The 17662-nt window shown below is 39.0% G+C and overlaps 1 protein-coding gene across 4 annotated transcripts in view; it reads right to left on the bottom strand.

Annotated features, from left to right (window-relative positions):
* Positions 1-13830, bottom strand: part of LOC5572212 (cadherin-23) — a 75428-nt gene extending 61598 nt beyond the window's left edge. For 2 of the 4 annotated variants that reach the window (XM_001653830.2, XM_021843087.1), the window contains exon 1: positions 12814-13830. In XM_001653830.2, the coding sequence (XP_001653880.2) occupies positions 12814-13024 (211 nt within the window). In that variant the 5' untranslated portion in view covers positions 13025-13830. The remainder of the gene's footprint in view (positions 1-12813) is intronic. The other 2 variants (XM_021843085.1, XM_021843086.1) reach the window with 2 other exon arrangements.
* Positions 13831-17662: the final 3832 nt, after the last annotated feature.

The raw sequence follows: 17662 nt of genomic DNA, 5'->3' as shown, positions 1-17662 counted from the left end.
GTATCTACGGTCTTCAGCTTCGCTATAATGTCTATTCAGTCCATTCAATCATTGAAGCCTAAGGCATTAGGTTTTGCATACCCCGCGTCGTAAGAAAAATCAGCGTTCACTGTCATTTGGTTGGAGAAAGCAGTGAACCCTGACTGTTGATATTTTATTCACTTGAATAGATTTATTTTGATATCAAAGAAAGTGGTAGGTAAAGTAAATGTCATTTGTGCTGTGCAGTATCCATATTATATGCAGCGCATGCTCAGCTTACTGACCTAGTTCCCGTCTGAGCGTAGAATTCGATGTTTACTGGGGTAATTCACAATCAGCTGAGAAGCAAATCTTATTCAAAGCAACCACCAGAAGAGTTCAATAACCATGAATCTCGACAAAAGCAAATAGCCGCTAACTTTCCTCTGAGGGTGCTTATCTCTCTGACCAAATGAGTGTATCGCAAAATGTCTGCGGTCATTTCGGTATCATCTAATCAAATATAAGCGCACTTTTAATCACCACTAAACGGTCTAGCGACACTCACACCGGATAATGCCGTCGAAAACTTTCGTTGTCGATATACGGCAAACCCTGAGTTGGGAATACCACAGCATCCGTCTGCGGAACCGCGAACGACTTTATCATCTTCTGGCAGCTCTTCTTGCACCCATGGCGTAAGGCAGGGTGAATGGGACAGCAGCGTCGTCAAAATTTCATCTGTGAAAGTGAATTTCTCTTGTATTGTGTTTGGCAATGGAACTTGTTTTTTTTTCTTGCTTGGATCAAATATGACTGGGAGAAACACAATCATGTTTGGTTGACCAAGCCAATTGTGAGACCTTTTCGATAACAAATAAAAGCAGCGATGGTGACTTTTTGTGGGGTCCGATGGAATATTGAAAGGCATTACTTTCGTATGACATGCTGTTAAGTAAGTTAGAGCAGAGTTGAGATTTCGAGACTTACGCCAATTTGTAGCATGAGCCGAAAGAACTGAATGCTGAGAACACATATTTGACTCTTTATAATTAAGAAAAAGACCGAAAGTTTTCGGAGCATATTTTTGTCGGCGTTAAGTCTGAGGGGATCCAGGTTTCTTTTAACTTTATTTATGTGGGATCAAGGAAAAAACGAGAAAACAAATTATTCTGTCATTAGATGCAAAATTATCTTAGCTCCATACCACTTTGACCAGATTTGATAAATGTTGTAAACTGCGAGAGATATGTAACAAATTTACTTTGGATGATCAATAAAAATCGATAAAAGTCGGAGTGGACTAAGTGCTTTTAACCTTTACTGTACTGGGTGCCGACATCAAATTTTCAATATTTTTTTATCTTCGCCATTGTTCGATGGATTAAAATCACAAATGTTTTTATATAAGTTAAGAAAACTTCATCTTGATAGACTTGGTAGAATATATCACCTGGTTTAGTCTGGGAACTATTGTGGTCATTTAGAAAGCATAGTCACCGGATGTCAGGTGCGGTAGGGAACCTAAGGGGCCACTTTCAGAATATCATGCACTGATACCTTTTGACATTTCATTTGTTTTATGCTGTGATGAAATATCGTATCATGAATTATACAGTGGTTCTCACCATATTCTGACACTCCGATAGGGCTACACAGATTGCTTATTTTGGAACCTCTTCTGGTGTTGGTCACTACTAACACTAGACAGGCAAAAAATTGTCGCCTCGATCTGTTAAATATATTGTTTGGCGTATGTTACAGTTCTATCGATCGTTGGCATATTTTCGGGGATTCATATGAAAGTCGCGTTACTTATTAGATTTTTCGCGCTTCATCTCATATACCCCTAATTCTCCCAAGTGATCTTATTTGAACCGAAGTTTTGCAATTTCTTCGCCAAATATGATTTCGGGTCAAACAAGATTACTTGGGCGAGATGATACATTCTGTCAAATAGATCATTTTAATTTAGAAATACCCTAGATACAACAAATTTGTGCCTAAGTCTGAAACCGTCACCGAATTCACAATCTGTAATCCATGCACCGGAAATATAACTCATTTTTCCTGAGCATCTCATCAAAATCGATGGAAAGATGGCGATGATAAAGCATTTCTAAAATTCCATGTCGGCACCCAATACTGTAAAGGTTAATCACAATAATGGAAACAATCAGCGCGCTGAGGTATGATAGAAAATACACAACAATTTGAGTGATTTTCCAGATTTTACGGCATCATAATGATTCTTTTTCTCTTTGGCGGCATCCATTCATTACGTAACGCTAAAATTTGAAATTTTTGACCCACTCCCCCTCCTCCGTAACGCTTTTTGTATAAAAAATTTCAAATTTTTGTATGAGCCGTAACGCTTGAGCCTACTCCCCCCTCCCCTTGGAGCGTTACGTAATTTGTGGATGCCGCCTTTCATCCATGGAGCTTGAAAAGTTTCACATTAACCGATGAATTTTGGTTTTTCATTCCTGGACATTTACCATACTTGGATAGTTGATCAGAAATTATCTACATCAATTTTTGTGCAAACAGAATGGACCAAGTGTCAAATAGCGATTGATAGCTTGATTATTGCATTTTTTTGTCGATTCCAAGCCCGATGGAAGCTTTTGGTGTTAAATGGTGTATGCATGGAATATCTTAGAACCCGGTTATTGGGCGAATACGCTTTGGCCAGTATTCTTATATTTGGCATGGTTTACTCTGACTGAATACGTATTTGAATATTTCTGGTCTTCAATGCACTGAGCAGACTTAACATTGTTTTTCAGAACATAGTAGTGACGCTGATTATGAAAATAAATATTCTCGAATTTACGATACTGTGATGTTGAAGGATGGAACCTTCAAGAAGATTTGAACCCAGTTTGACTATACAATAAATGGTTTGAATAATGTTTTTCCATAATTAACACTTCATATTATATTATTTGAAAGTATTTAAGATAGGTCACAATGTACATTCAATAAAAATATGCAAAATATAAACCAGTGCCGATATGAGTGTGGAACTGAATGTCATTTATTTGAATATTTGTTTTTGTTTAAAAATAAAAAATCTAGTTTTAGCAATGGTTGATGCCCAAATTTTCAGAAACAAGTCTTTATTGCTTATATATTTGTGAAAACATCAATGAATCAATAAAATATGTTGACTGCATAAGGATTGGGCTTGAGAGAATTTGAAATATTGATTAATACTTCTATTAAAACTGTCTGAAAAGCTATAATTTCGTGACGAGTTATTTTCGATCTTTTGACCTTGCACTAGCTCCTGCGGTAGTGAGCGATGAACACTTATTCGTCACACAATGCGTTTATCCAGTAATATCGTGAATCAACTTAGGCGTGAATTTAACATGGGTCGCATCACCAACCATAGATAGATATCTATGGTAACAATGGTTGTCCAACTAACAATCCTTCCCATCCGTGATGACCGTAAGGATATGGCCGGCGCCTAATTTGTAATGTTGATTACTTGACTTGTGCTCATTCATTGAATCTCTGGGTAACTTCGATTGCTCTGGTCAATCACGTAGCAGCAACTACAAATTGTACGATGATCTATGCTCATGCTCATACTGGAAAGTTATAACTTCGTCATGTTGTCTTATGAGGAGTGAAAAACATTTGTTTTTTTTTTCGAATTTTACGAGTTTGTCAAGTGTTTTCTAGCAGTGGGCTCCGTGGGTGTGCGGTTAGCGTTGTCATGCATTTGATAGCATCGTATTCGATTCCCGCTTCAGTCCGACAAACTTTTCGTGAAGAATATTTCCCGATTGTACCACTGGGCCGTTGCATGTTCGTCCATTGTCTGGAAGCATTAACGTGTAGGTACCTTAAAAAAATTTAAATAATTTTTAAACGAAAATTTATATTAAACATCTTAAATACAATGTGTATTATCTCATAACTTCTAAAATGTTTATTAAAATATTGTTTAACAGGTATGTCTCATCAAAGCAAAGCAATGGTCTGTGATGGCCAGATAAGAATTATTTTTTACTGTGAAAGTAGTCATTGCTAAAGTATTTGATTTTAACTAAATTGTCTAATAAGATATCATTTGAAATATTCCAAAAATATAAAAACATGAAAATATGTGTATGTTTTGTAGAAAAAAAACGTCGCAGGCGAGAACATTGTTGGGTACGTTGAACGGAGTCGACGGAACGATTGCTTCGACGAGGAATGTAGAATGATTCTGGAGGAGAAGAACGCAGCGCGGGCAGTAATACTGCAGCAAGGTACTCGACAGAACGTGGAATGTTATAGACAGAAGCGGAAGCATCAGACCCGTCTGTTCCATGAGGAAGCGCCGCCTGAATGGGACGGAATGCGAAGAAATGGAGCACCGCACCAAAGAAACGCGAAAGTTCTATCAAAAACTCAACGCATCCCACAGAGGCTTCGTGCCGCGAGCCGAAATGTGCAGGAATAAAGATTGGCACATTTTGTCGGATGGACGCGACGTGATCGAAAGGTGGAAGCAGCACTACGACGAACACTTGAATGGTGCAGAGAGCACAGGTCCATGTTTAAGGCAGTGGAAGAAATGACTACGTCAGAATTTCGGACAATAGCAACCAACCAGCTCTCACTTTGAGGGATGTTTAGGATGCCGTTCAACAGCTCAAGAATAACAAGGCAGCTGAGAAAGATGGTATCGAAGCGGAACTCATTAAGATGGGCCCGGAGAAGTTCTGTCGCTTGTCTGCATCGGCTTATAGTCAGAATCTGGGAGACAGAACAGCTACCGGAGGAGTGGAAGCAAGGAGTCATATGCCCTATCTACAAAAAGGGTGACAAGCTAGAATGTGAGAACTATCGAGCGATCACTACTCTGAATGCTGCCTACAAAGTATTATCCCAGATCATCTTCCGTCGTCTATCACCAATAGCAAATGAGTTCGTGTGAATTTATCAGGCCAGTATCGTGAACAGCCGCTCGACGACGGACCAGATGTCGGAAATGGTAAATGGCTGTGGTGTTCTGTACTCCATGTTAGGAGTGGCTCACAACAGCGTCTGTTCCCCATGGCAGGGGCGGCTGATCATCGTCCGAGTGCCAGAGAAGGACTCTAAGCTAAACTGCGCACTATGGTTCTCCGAACATTTAGGGGGAATGGTCGTCCGGAAATCTAGGGGGTTGGTGTCAGGTCCTGCAAGCCAGCCGTAAAAAAATCAAGCAACGAATAATCAACGAGAGAATGCGAACCGGGACAATCGGCGAAGACCACAGCGACGGAAAGGGACTAGCGATTGGAAGCTCGGTACGTAGAACTGTAAATCTCTCGACTTCATCGGGAACACACGCATACTCACCGACGTGCTGAAGGACCGCGGATTCAGCATCGTAGGGTTGCAGGAAGTGTGTTGTAGGGGATCAATGGTGCGAACGTTTAGAGGTAACCATACCATCTACCAGAGCTGCGGCAACACTCATGAGCTGGGAACAGCTTTTATAGTGATGGGTGATATGCAGAGGCGCGTGATCGGGTGGTGGCCGATCAATGAAAGAATGTGCAAGTTGAGGCTCAAAGACATAATAAACGTGCACAGCCCTCACTCCGGAAGCACTGATGAGGATAAAGACGCTTTTCCGCAGCACCAACTTCCAGCACAGCCTCCCGTATCGGTACACCTGGAGATCACCGCAGCAGAAAGAATCACAAATCGACCACGTTTTGATCGATGGACGGCACTTCTCTGACATAACCGATGTCAGAACTTATCGTGGCGCTAACATTGACTCCGACCACTACCTGGTGATGGTGAAACTGCGCCCAAGGCTATCCGTCATCAACGATGTACGGTACTGACGCCCGCCTCGGTACAATCTAGCGCGACTGAAACAACCGAATGTCGCCGGATGGACTGCTGGAGAACAGTCAAAGCAGCCATTAACGACGCTGCCAGAAATGCCGTACTAGGTCCCTACGCACCATTTGTTCATAGATTTCATGGCGGCATACGACAGTATTGACCGTGTAGAGCTATGGAAGATCATGGACGAGAATAGCTTTCGCGGGAAGCTCACAATATTGATTAGAGCAACGATGGAAGATGTAAAAAACTGCGTGAAGATCTGGGGTGAACACTCCAGTTTGTTCGGGTCTTGGCGGGGACTACGACAGGACGATGGACATTCGTGCCTATTGTTCAATATTGCGCTTGAAGGTGTTATGCGGAGAGCCGGACTTAACAGTCGAGGCACGATTTTCACGAGATCCGGACAATTTGTTTGCTTCGCGGACGACATAGATATTATTGGGAAAAAATTTGGAACGGTGGCAGATTTGTTCACCCGCCTTAAATGCGAAGCAACAAGAGTCGGGCTAATGAAGAATGCGTCGAAAACAAAGTACAAGCTGGTTAGCGGAACGCGCGACAGGGCCCGCCTAGGAAGCAGTGTCACGATACCTTCGAGGTGGTGGACGAGTTCGTCTACCTCGGATCCTTGTTGACGGCTGACAACAATGTTAATCGAGAAATACGAAAGCGCATCATTAGCGGAAGTCGTGCCTACTATGGGTTCCAGATGAAACTGCGGTTAAGAAAGATTCACAACGCTCATAATACCGGTAGTCCTCTTCGGGCATGAGACGTGGACTATGCTCGAGGAGGACTTGCAAGCTCTTGGGGTTACCGAACGCCGAGTGCTAAGGACGATCTTCGGCGGCGTGCAGGAGAACGGCGTGTGGCGGCGAAGGATGAACCACGAGCTCGCTCAACTCTACGGCGAACCCAGTATCGTGAAGGTAGCTAAAGCTGGAAGGATACGCTGGGCAGGGCATGTAGCAAGAATGTCGGACAACAACCCTGTAAAGTCGGTCGGAACAAGCAGGCGTGGGGCGTAGCAAGCTAGGTGTATTGACCAGGTGCACCAGGACCTGGAGAGCGTGGGTCGCAGTCGAGGATGCAGAGTAGCGGCCAAGTAAATTGGCGAAATATTGTTAGCGATGTTTTATCAAGATAATTGATGTAATACCAAATAAATAAATATTAAATCAATCAGAAAGTCGTATCTCCTAACTTTTTATGGAATTTCTCATAATGAATCTCGTTATTCAAGTATATATCAGAACTGTCAACATATTATCTAAAACATTGACAGTAGCTTGAGAAAAATATGACCCACCGGCTTTTTTAATATGACGTTTCATTGTCATGAAGATTTAGAGTGTTTTGGCTTTTTGTCTGCTGTTTGAGTGCATATGAGGATCTATTTGCGTTAATTATTTCCCTCTTCAGTAGAGACTCTGTATGACGTTTTTAAGAAATGACTCAATATTCCATACCACAGGTACTCAAACTAAAGTATACCGGAGTTTTATACAAGGATTCTGGAGATTCCTTGCGAGATCCAATATTCTATAGTGAGTTTCGGACAATTTTTAGTGGATTCCTGAAGATACTTAACGGAATCTGGGTATTCCTATCGGAAATTAGTTTTTTTTGCGAGATCCTAAGAATGTATAATTAGTTATCGGGGATGCTGCGCAAAATCTGACGATTTCTAGTAAACTCCTAAGATATCTATGACGTCCTGTGAATTTGTAGCGGAGTACTATGGATCTCTAATTGTATTTTTAGTTTTTTTGGCAAAATCTAAAGAATTAAAAAGGTTTCCATTAGAATTTGTAGATTGATAGTGTTAATTTAGCAAGTTCTAATGTACGTTTGAGAATTTTCATGGAATAATTTTCATCAATATCGCAGCGGAATCTTAAAATTGTGAGCGATATCCTCTAAATTCCTAGCAAGTTCTTGGGCAGATTAAGTAAGATGATGGGAATTCTGAGCTAGATCCTGTTGATTCCTAGCGAACTCTTCCAGAGTCCTAGAGGGTTTCTGTGGGTTCTTAACGAATACCGCTTGTTTTCAAAAAATAAACTGATTTTTAATTCAGTTCGGTAACACCCTGAACATTTTTTGATGTTGTGCATACGTTTCCAAAAAATTGTACCGTATTTCCATACATATTCATACTCTACCTTGAGGAATTGTCCATTTCTTGAATTTATGTCACCTATGCGATTGTTGAGTTGACATGGCCCATGCATACAAATAGTATACATAACACTTATAAAACATTTTTGAAGACATTTTAGCGATAAAAAGTATGTGAAAAATCTTTCGCAATTAACATGACGGGCCTTTGGATTAACAGCATAGTCCTACCCTACAGAAATCTGCTTCGGAGCTAATCGTTCTGGTCTGGTCATTAATTGGATCTATAATGATGATGTAAAACATCCTAATGCTATTTCGAAAAAAAAAAACGGTTTCCAATTTTGGCGCGGTTCTGTTTTTGGCTGCTGAAAATTTCGACTTTGTTGCCAAGAACTAAATCTCACCAAATCTTTCATATAAGACGTCCTTATCATAATACAACGAAAGAACATAAGCCCCATTCTAATTATCTGCACAGTTTCAATTACATAACAAAAACCTTGGCACAGTTGTGGGAATTTCGACTTCAGAATAAGTAACGAGCCTCATGGACAAAATTTACCCAATTTTAATTATTTATACAAATGTGTGCCAAAATTAGCCAAACATTGAAATATCACTTTGAGGGTTCAATGAGAAAGGTCCAACCAAAATAATTAGGTAGGTAATAAAACCATATTTCAGGGTAACACCCAAATTTATATTTTCGATCTTAATATCTTCTTCTTCTTCTTTTTGGCGTTACGTCCCCACTGGGGCAGAGCCTGCTTCTCAGCTTATTTACTGAGAGCTTACTATGACAATGACCATTTTTGCATGTGTATATCGTGTGGCAGGTACGAAGATACTATGCCCTGGGAAGTCAAGAAAATTTCCAACCCGAAAAGATCCTCGACCGGTGGGATTCGAACTCACGACCCTCAGCTTGGTCATGCTGAATAGCTGCGCGTTTATCGCTACGGCTATATGGGCCCCTTGATCTTAATATCATTTCTCTTTAATCTTGCTTTTATTGATCTTAATACGTTTAAGAAAATGGTTTACTGTTATTTGCAAATATATTAGTTTTCGATTTTGGTTTTTCTTATCTTTAGTTTTTCAGCCATAACACATTTTATTTTTGTTCTTGGGCTATCTTGTGGTTAATGCCAATAAATAAAATTTGAGTGAAAATTTAAATTTATTCCTGAAAAATGATTTATTTTGATTGTAGCTAATAGAAAACAGGATTGGGGTAGATTTGGTATCACCAGGCTTTCTTTCTATGATATGGTATACTTGAGAAAGAAGAAATTAATGTTGAGCTTACAGCGAAGTCTAAACAAATCCTAAGCATATATTTACCACAAACACTACCATTGTCACAAAGCTCTCCTTCAAAACTTTCGCACAACACAGCGCACCCCGGAGATCAGGAGAAAGAGAGTTCCAAGATCGCGATCGTGAAAAGATTGTTCCTCCCAGTGAACGGGAAATAGTGTCGTGAGTCATTGGTTACGAGAGCTTCGCGTTATGCATACCTACTTGCAATACCGGTTTTCGTTTTGGGAGATATTTTCTCTTGGTTGTTTGATCGTGGAACAGTATGGCATAGGGTAGCTTGTCGTGGCACAGGATTGAGAAGAAAGGAATAGTTTTGTCATTATTAAACATCTAGTGCAAATTGTTTCGATTGTTTTTTGCAACGCAATCATTAATTATCACGAACTTAGTGGTTATGTGGCTATGATATTGCTTCTAAAAAGTATTAGTACAGATCGTACACTCTTATTTACAACCTATACCAAATATCATCTTCAAACCACCAACATATTCAAACGATTCAAACAACAACACATCCGTGGTTATGTATTGAAGACACACTAGAAGCACCTTGCAATAATGATGTGTTAAAAACTCGATTTGATTTTATTTGATTTTCATGGTTCACACATGGAGAATAAGCATTTTTCTTGGTAGGTACAGCGATAGACATTAGTTTAGCCGCACGTCAAGAAAAATGGAAAATTAATCAAATCAAAGAATATGTTTTTACTGCAATACATTTATTTTGATAATGATAATTAAGAAATGTGTTTCAACTACACATCGTAATTCTTTCAAATTTCACTTAAATGTTTTGTTTCACCATTAAGTTTAGTAACTTTTGATAATTGTTTGAATTTAAAAATGCAACATCAGTTACAAATATTTCAGCAATTACTTTTGATTTTTAAATTACTGCACACGTCACAAACGTAGAAAATGCTTCTTCAAACAAATAAAATGAGACGAAATTAAACGGATGTCTGTCACTGTATCATTCAAGCAGCTGCGTTGCAGATACTTGCCCCCACAATACAGTTGAACGTGGTTGTACGTAAACCCAACCAACGGTGATAATCAAGTAACATATGGGCTCCCAAAATATCAACGATCCACATCTCGATGGCCTTCGAGGGCGCGTGTTTCCCAAGCCTTCATCCTCTTATACGATGGGTGCTGGTAGGCGCAGGTGAATAAGTACGCTTCGTTTAGCATGAAACATTTCGTTTTGCCATTATTAGCACCTGAATTGCGAGCGGGAGCTATGCGGTAGAGCAACTTACAAATGGTGAACGGCCGGTAAACTGTTTGAATGCGTCAGTTTACTTTGGGTTTGAATTAGATCTTAAACATGATGTTTTGTAAAATAATTGGGCCTCGGTAGTGGCTTTGTATGAACCACATCATCATTATTGTTGCTCTACATCTAAACCTGGACTTCAATTTGGTTGCTGAGCGCTCTGCTATGTGACAAAAATATATACAAAAACCGAGTAATACGTAGTGCGTGTATATACTTACAGACAGTTTTTTGCTACTCTGTATGTTTGATATGCCTGCAATAGAATAAAAACGTACTAGCTACTTTTTTCAAGCAGTACGTGAGCCAGGCATACTAACATGATAAAATATTGCTACAATAATATTTGCTATTTGAAGGACACACTTGATTTGAAAATTGTCATTTTTACATGCACATTTCGTCCAGATTTGAATGACCGTTATACCGTAATCCAGGGGTAAATTCATCACAGGGGAGATTTTTTTCTAGTTTTTGGATTTCTATTGATGATTTTAAATTATTTTGTGCAGGCCCCTCCTAGAGTCATCTAGGCCCCCCAGAATTTTAGAAGATATATATTGAAATATTAAAAAAATATAAAAATAGAAAAACAAAATTTACAAGACTTAATAATCTAATAATCTTCTCAATCAATTTGCATGCCTCTTACTTTATTTCAAAATTATAAACACCTTGAACCGCGGAATACGCCTAAAAGTAGGCAATTTCCTGAGGAAATTCTACATTCTTAATAGTACTTAGTTAATGTTGCCTAATTGAATAAACTTATAAAAGATTTGACAACGGAATCGTTTTCGGCGATGCCATATTTAGTAACTCACGCATTTTTCTTGATCATATCGTCTGCAGAACTCATGTGAGACATGAATTTTCGGTAGTGTCAGTGAAAATGATAGAAATCATTGTTTCAAAAAGTTGACAAATTTTCGCATGAACCAAACGCAATTTTGGCAAAAACCTTAATTTTCATTAGCTTATGAATATACGAAAGGGAGGCACCATTCATGATACGAAAATGTTTCATCAATAAATCTTTATTTGAACTTTTAACGAGATGAGTGATCCCGATCAATGTTTCTCCGCTGATCAATGTTACCCCGGATTACGGTACTATTAATTATTTCCATAAATATTGTATTGTTAAGAATTTAGCAAGCATATTCGAATTCATGGAGCTCAAATTTATTATGTAGAGTTGTTTTGAAAACTAACAATTATCGCTAAAAGAGAATTTGGGTATGAGACTAAAACACACGTTCGTACTTGTTTTCCTGCATTCAGTTGTTTGGTATTGTCAACATTAGAAGAAACAGACAAGAAAAACCGTGAAAAATGATCAATTTCACCCGAAACTACGGTACCATAGGGAAGAACTATTTGAGGGTATCTTTAGAGAAAGACCGTGTTGAATTCTTCAAGGTATCTCTAATGAAAATTCTGGGGCAATTGCTTTGGAAAGTTTGTGAACACATCGCTCATGAACAACTCTGCTCAATGAAATTTTGAAATTTTTGAAAAGCTCTCGATTAATAACTGTGGAAGCTAAAAAGCAGTATCTGTCTCAGTTAGGACGTATTGTCAGAAAGAAGAAGGTAACATAAGATATACTAGTATGGTGTACTGAAATGGCTCTGTATGTGAACATATGAATCAAAATCTTGCCGATAAAACGAATCCAACTTTGCATAAATATTGTTGATAACTACATTACAATTTTTTTTCCAAAAAGTTTTTTTCCACCAATGAAAAGCGAGTCATTCTGAAGCAAAGTTCCCCAACACAGCTAATTTTGATTACGATGGCAACCACACCTGATGCAAGAGACTACTCGAAGAACTTCTTTGTTCCTTGGCGGAGTTGCTTTGCTATGCATAGGATCGCTCAAGATACACGATATTCTCTTCTGAAGGTCGATACTCAGCCGACCATGTGAGCGCAATCACAAGTTGGTATAGAAGTAATGCAGCCGGTGAAGAAATAAAAAAATAACACCTTCGAGCAGACGGCCCGCTGCTATAAGCCGATGTGGGAAGCAAAAGTTGAAAAACCGGAGCTTCGACGGAAAGAAAACGAACTGTAAGAGTACAGAGTTGGTTGTCTTGTTAACTAGCAAGTAGCACTGCATGATGAGGAACAAGCGAACCGGAACGATACTGCGTAAGGCAGGTGAGAGATGCGTTCTGGATCAGTCTGCGCCAATTGGTCGGAGTATTGCGTGAAAATAAAAGTGATTTTTCATGTTTCTTGGGGCTATGATTTCAACTTACCTCTCAGCTGATAGACAACACTGCCAACCGGAGTGTTTTCCGGTAGACTGAAGCGAGACATGTCTCCAGATCCGGGTATGAAGTGTGGCGTTCGGTTGATGATTTGACATTTAACCGGTTGGACTAGAATCAGCAAAGCGATTGCACTGGCAAAAACCAGTCGTTGAATCAGCATCCTCCTCCTCTGGAGGACCTCCTTCATCTTCACCATGTCGGTTTGTAGACGAAAATCAATACACTTGTTTGAATTTGTTAATTTCAGTTGGATTCCTTGAGAACACCTAGCACTTCAAATAGTGATGACGCATTCGATTTGCGGATGATTTCACGGTTTCTTCAATTATGAAATAATCATCCTTACCCCTAGGAGTCACTTCAAACCCCCAGCGTGAACATTTTCATCCACCCAGTTGGACCTTTTCAAGCTACAAACAACTTACAAACACTAGTATCAATCTTGGACACTACGAAGCCCGATTACGTTGCACAATCTTCTTTCTGCTCTCCGCCTTTTGCGGTTGCTTATTGCATACACTGACCTCAACGTTGATTTGCTATTTTTCCCGTCACACCATGAATAATGAAAAACTCGAAGGTTTACTAATACAATATATTATTATGCATTATTATTATGAAAACTCGAAAGTTTTAACGATTTGGATGCAAATGTCCTAAGTGAAATTAGGCCAAATTTCCAAACAAATTCCTGGCGACACACTGCATGACACATAAAATAAAAACTAGAAAGGCATCTCGCCAGTGAAGAAAGCCACCAACACTATTTTCACCTTTTCTTCATCTCCGAACCAACCAACTCATTGGTCACCGACCAAAGATGAAAGATCGTTTTCTTCTGCTTCCTTTTCGTCTTTCTATCCACTTGGGTCGCTGCGCTGCTCGACACTATGTAGAGTGGGCAAGGGCCCAGTCACAACCTCCTTAGGACTCCAATTGGTGCACGAAGACGGTCCGGCAACCGATCGATACACGTCTTACCGCGGGAAAGGTTACTCGAAGATTGAGTCCACCAGTCAGCGCCGAATGAAAGGGATCGCGCTCTGGCTGTCTTGAGGTGAGCGAGTGAATTCACAGCTTTACACAGGAAATTGCGGTATCGGAGTCGTTGGGTTGTTTAGGAGTATTCAGGTATTAACATATTCTGAATCTACGTCAAAAATTAAACCAGATGGATTACCGTGGATTTTGCTTACAGAGTACAATATAGGTTTTTTTTTTATTATTCTTCTAATTAAAAAATATGTAGTGTAAATGGAAATCCTTCAAGATTAAGTGACACAATTAAAAGTTGTTTGAAATTAAAATTTAGAAACATTGTTCTTAAATGACGGTATCAAAAACATACATAATATTGAAAAAATAAAATTCAACGCAAAGTTCCAAAACTCAAAAAGTAAAGTAAGATCAGTGTTTCTCAGTTTACTCTTTGAGTTTTGAGTTTTTAAAGTTTTTGATTAAATAAATTAAAATGCAACAATATATTTTAAATGAAAAGTACTCAGACATAGACATGGTTTCAATCCATAAATTAGCTTAATTCAAAATTACAACAAATTTATGCCATTTATGGTCATAAAAAAATAATCTTTCTTTTATATCGATAAAATCGCAGTCATCGACACCTCACAATTGAAAGAACTACTCAAATCTAGCGAGTTGAGACAACAGAGAGAGAAACGAACCTTTCGAAGCAGCAAACGAACAGGTAAACCGCCGTTTTTTTGCGTTATTTTGTTTTGGTTGTAAAAACGTGCTTCCGCGCGGGTTTGTCGCTGGCTAGCCATAGAAGTCGCCTCTAGTGGCAGTGAGTTACTTCTGAAACTACGCTCACTCTCCGAGAGGAGCTTAGGCCTTATAAACTGAGAAGATGCTGTAGAGAAATGTTTGTTTTTGTTGACGTTTGACTCGGATCACGTGAATCGCCCTTCAAGTCTTGTGGTATCTGTTCGTGATTAGGTTATTATTATTATTTCTATATTTTATACAAGACACTCTACCATTTTGTAAGTGATAAGGTTTTAACCTATAAAAATCCCGAACTGTAACGGCAAATTAAATGTAATAGTTGCTAACAAAATGTTAATGAAAGCTTAATTTTGTTTTACCAAAGTAGGATGATGGTGTATTGTGTAACACAGAACCTATAGATGTAAGAAAAGAATGCAATGTTTGAAATGATACTAATCACGGAATAAAATAAAAGCTATTTTATTTATTTTGGCTTTAGGACATTAAATGTCGAATGACGTTTGGTCGAATGACATTTGGTCGAAAGTACATTTAGTCGAAAGTACATTTGGTCAAGGGGTATTTGGTCGAATTGCTTTAGAACTTTTCATCGAAAAAGTATTTTGTAATGGTTGGTTCAAAAATCGTTTGCTTCAACATATATAAAACCGAGCCTAAATTGTTACTAAATGTTGGAAATTTAATAATCTGTTGAACTTTTTGTACCTTCAAAATATCACTATTCTTTGGGAAAATGCCTCCTAAATATTGTCATTGTTCATTAAAATAACAAGCATTGTGGAATTGATTATTCTTTTAAAATCGTTCTTTACACATCCCTTTCGGGACGAACCAGCACAATTGTGCTGTTCGGCACCCATGACATTGAATGATTCTTTTAGCCAATAAATCATTGTTTTACTAAACTTTTTTGATTTTGATTAATGAATCATCATTGATACTTGTAATTAAAAACATAATCTTTTGTTTACACCGTGTTTAGAAAACACCAGCTCGGGGAAAACAAAATGTAAACAAACACCGTAAGAATTGAAAAAGTTTTATCTATCGCAACTTTTCAACTATTCGTTTTTGTTCGGTATGCACGGATACGAATCGAGAGTGAAAAAGTCATTCTTTGAAATGGTGAAGACCAAATGAGAATTGATTCACACAGCAAAGATTTCTGGAGGGACAAAGTGGGACCAGCAGAATTGTGCTGGTGCCGGCACTTACCCGGTCGATGTTCGTTGTGGACTACCAATTTTCATTTTCAGTATTTTGATCTAGTTTAGTGGCTGGATCTGGTTCTAATGACCACAAAAGTGCATAATATTGTATTATAACATAAATGAGTGATTACATACGAATCATTAAAATGATGTACCGTACAAAAACTATGTAACAGAAACTCATAGCTTTGGTTTGAAACCTTTTATTTTTTATACGTCCGCATTTGAAAAAGATTGGGAATCACATTTAATGTTTTAAATCTCCTATAATAAAGTTAAAGAAACAGTATAATTTTTGGGGAACGTTCAAAAATTACGTCAATCATTTAAGGGAGTCACAAGTAACATTAGTAGCTGAATAACAGTTTGCTCAGCTGAAGTACGCTTGAGAGTGATTTGTTCAACTCTTATCCAGCAAAAATGTTTGTTGGGGTGGAGGTGTACGAAAGTGTGACAGTGCATGCACTAAGGGCTTGGTTAGAAGCGTGATAGTGAGCATAGAAAAGATTTAGATAGACTTAAAAACAATGGACGTAATATTTGAATGTCACCTTGCTTTGATAATTTGTCAATACCATGTTGACGCGATAATCCATTTTGTTGTTCTACAACCAGCATTCAATATCTGCTATAATCTGTATGAAGTTGGACAACTGGAGCTGAAAACCTATACTTACTATTTGCTTCTGAACTGCAGAGTCTTTTAAATGGCATACTATTGATATAAGCAGCCCATGCTAGTCTTCTTCTTCTTGGCATTACGTCCTCACTGGGACAAAACCTGCTTATCAGCTTAGTGTTCAATGGGCACTTCCATAGTTATTACTTGAGAGCTTTCACTGCCAAAGTTGCCATTTTTACATTCGTATATTATATGGCAAGTACGATGATACTCTATTCCCAGGGAAGATAAGAAAATTTCCATCACGAAAAGATCCTGGACCGACCGGGAATCGAACCCAGACACCTTCAGCATGACTTTGCTTTGTACCCGCGGACTCTAATCACTCGGCTAAGGAAGGCCCCTGCTGGTATTACTCACAAAAATGTTGTTAAAGATGTTGAGTTATGTCCCAACCTGCCAAACATCATTGTACAAGTTCTTCCACAGTATAGTTCCCACGCCAGAGTTAGCGCCAGGCAAAACAACAACAACGGACATCCGATCCTGTACGTGACAATTGGATGGGAGATATCGCGCGCCAGCGATTCCCAGCTGACCTCAGCATCACAAACGTGACGATCGCATGGGAAACATCTCGCCGTCATCGATGGTTCCCAGCTGACCGTAGGGCTAGGTAGGTTACTAGTTTACTAGTTAGGGAAGATCAGGCAGTGTTAGTTTAGAGCTAGGACAGTGAGGTTCTCTTATAAGTGTGTTTGACTTGTAATTTAAAAATATTATATGTGAATAAAGGTGATTATGGAAGTTAGTTCCTTTTTTTTTAGAAAGTGATGAACACCCTTCCATAAGTGGCGCAGTCGAAAAGGCCCACTCTACGTTGAAGAGAAAGTGTTATCTGGACCAAAAGACAGTGCAACTAGGAACTTGTGAAAACGTTATTGCGTTCCATCAGTGCTTAGTGCGTGAAGTGTTTTTTGGAGCTCGACCCTGTAGCTGAGGACGCCCGGAACGGAATTCATCGAGAAGACCACACCACCCCTCAACCTTAGGCGGTTTGCGACGTTCTTTGCCAGAAGCATCATTTTCAACGGCTGGATTCATCCACTTGAGAGCGGGAGAATCTAAAAAGGTTAGTGTGAATTTTAATTTCTTTTAAATTATTGCATGCCTAATTTTCAACCTCTTATCGGGGCCAAAAACAGTTGTTCGACCTTTTATTAAAGTGAAAGCTCGAAAATTCGCAAAT

The sequence above is a fragment of the Aedes aegypti genome, chromosome 2, assembly GCF_002204515.2.
Source record: "Aedes aegypti strain LVP_AGWG chromosome 2, AaegL5.0 Primary Assembly, whole genome shotgun sequence".
Classification (NCBI taxonomy): Eukaryota; Metazoa; Arthropoda; class Insecta; order Diptera; family Culicidae; genus Aedes; species Aedes aegypti.
This window is presented reverse-complemented; position numbering and strand designations above follow the sequence as displayed.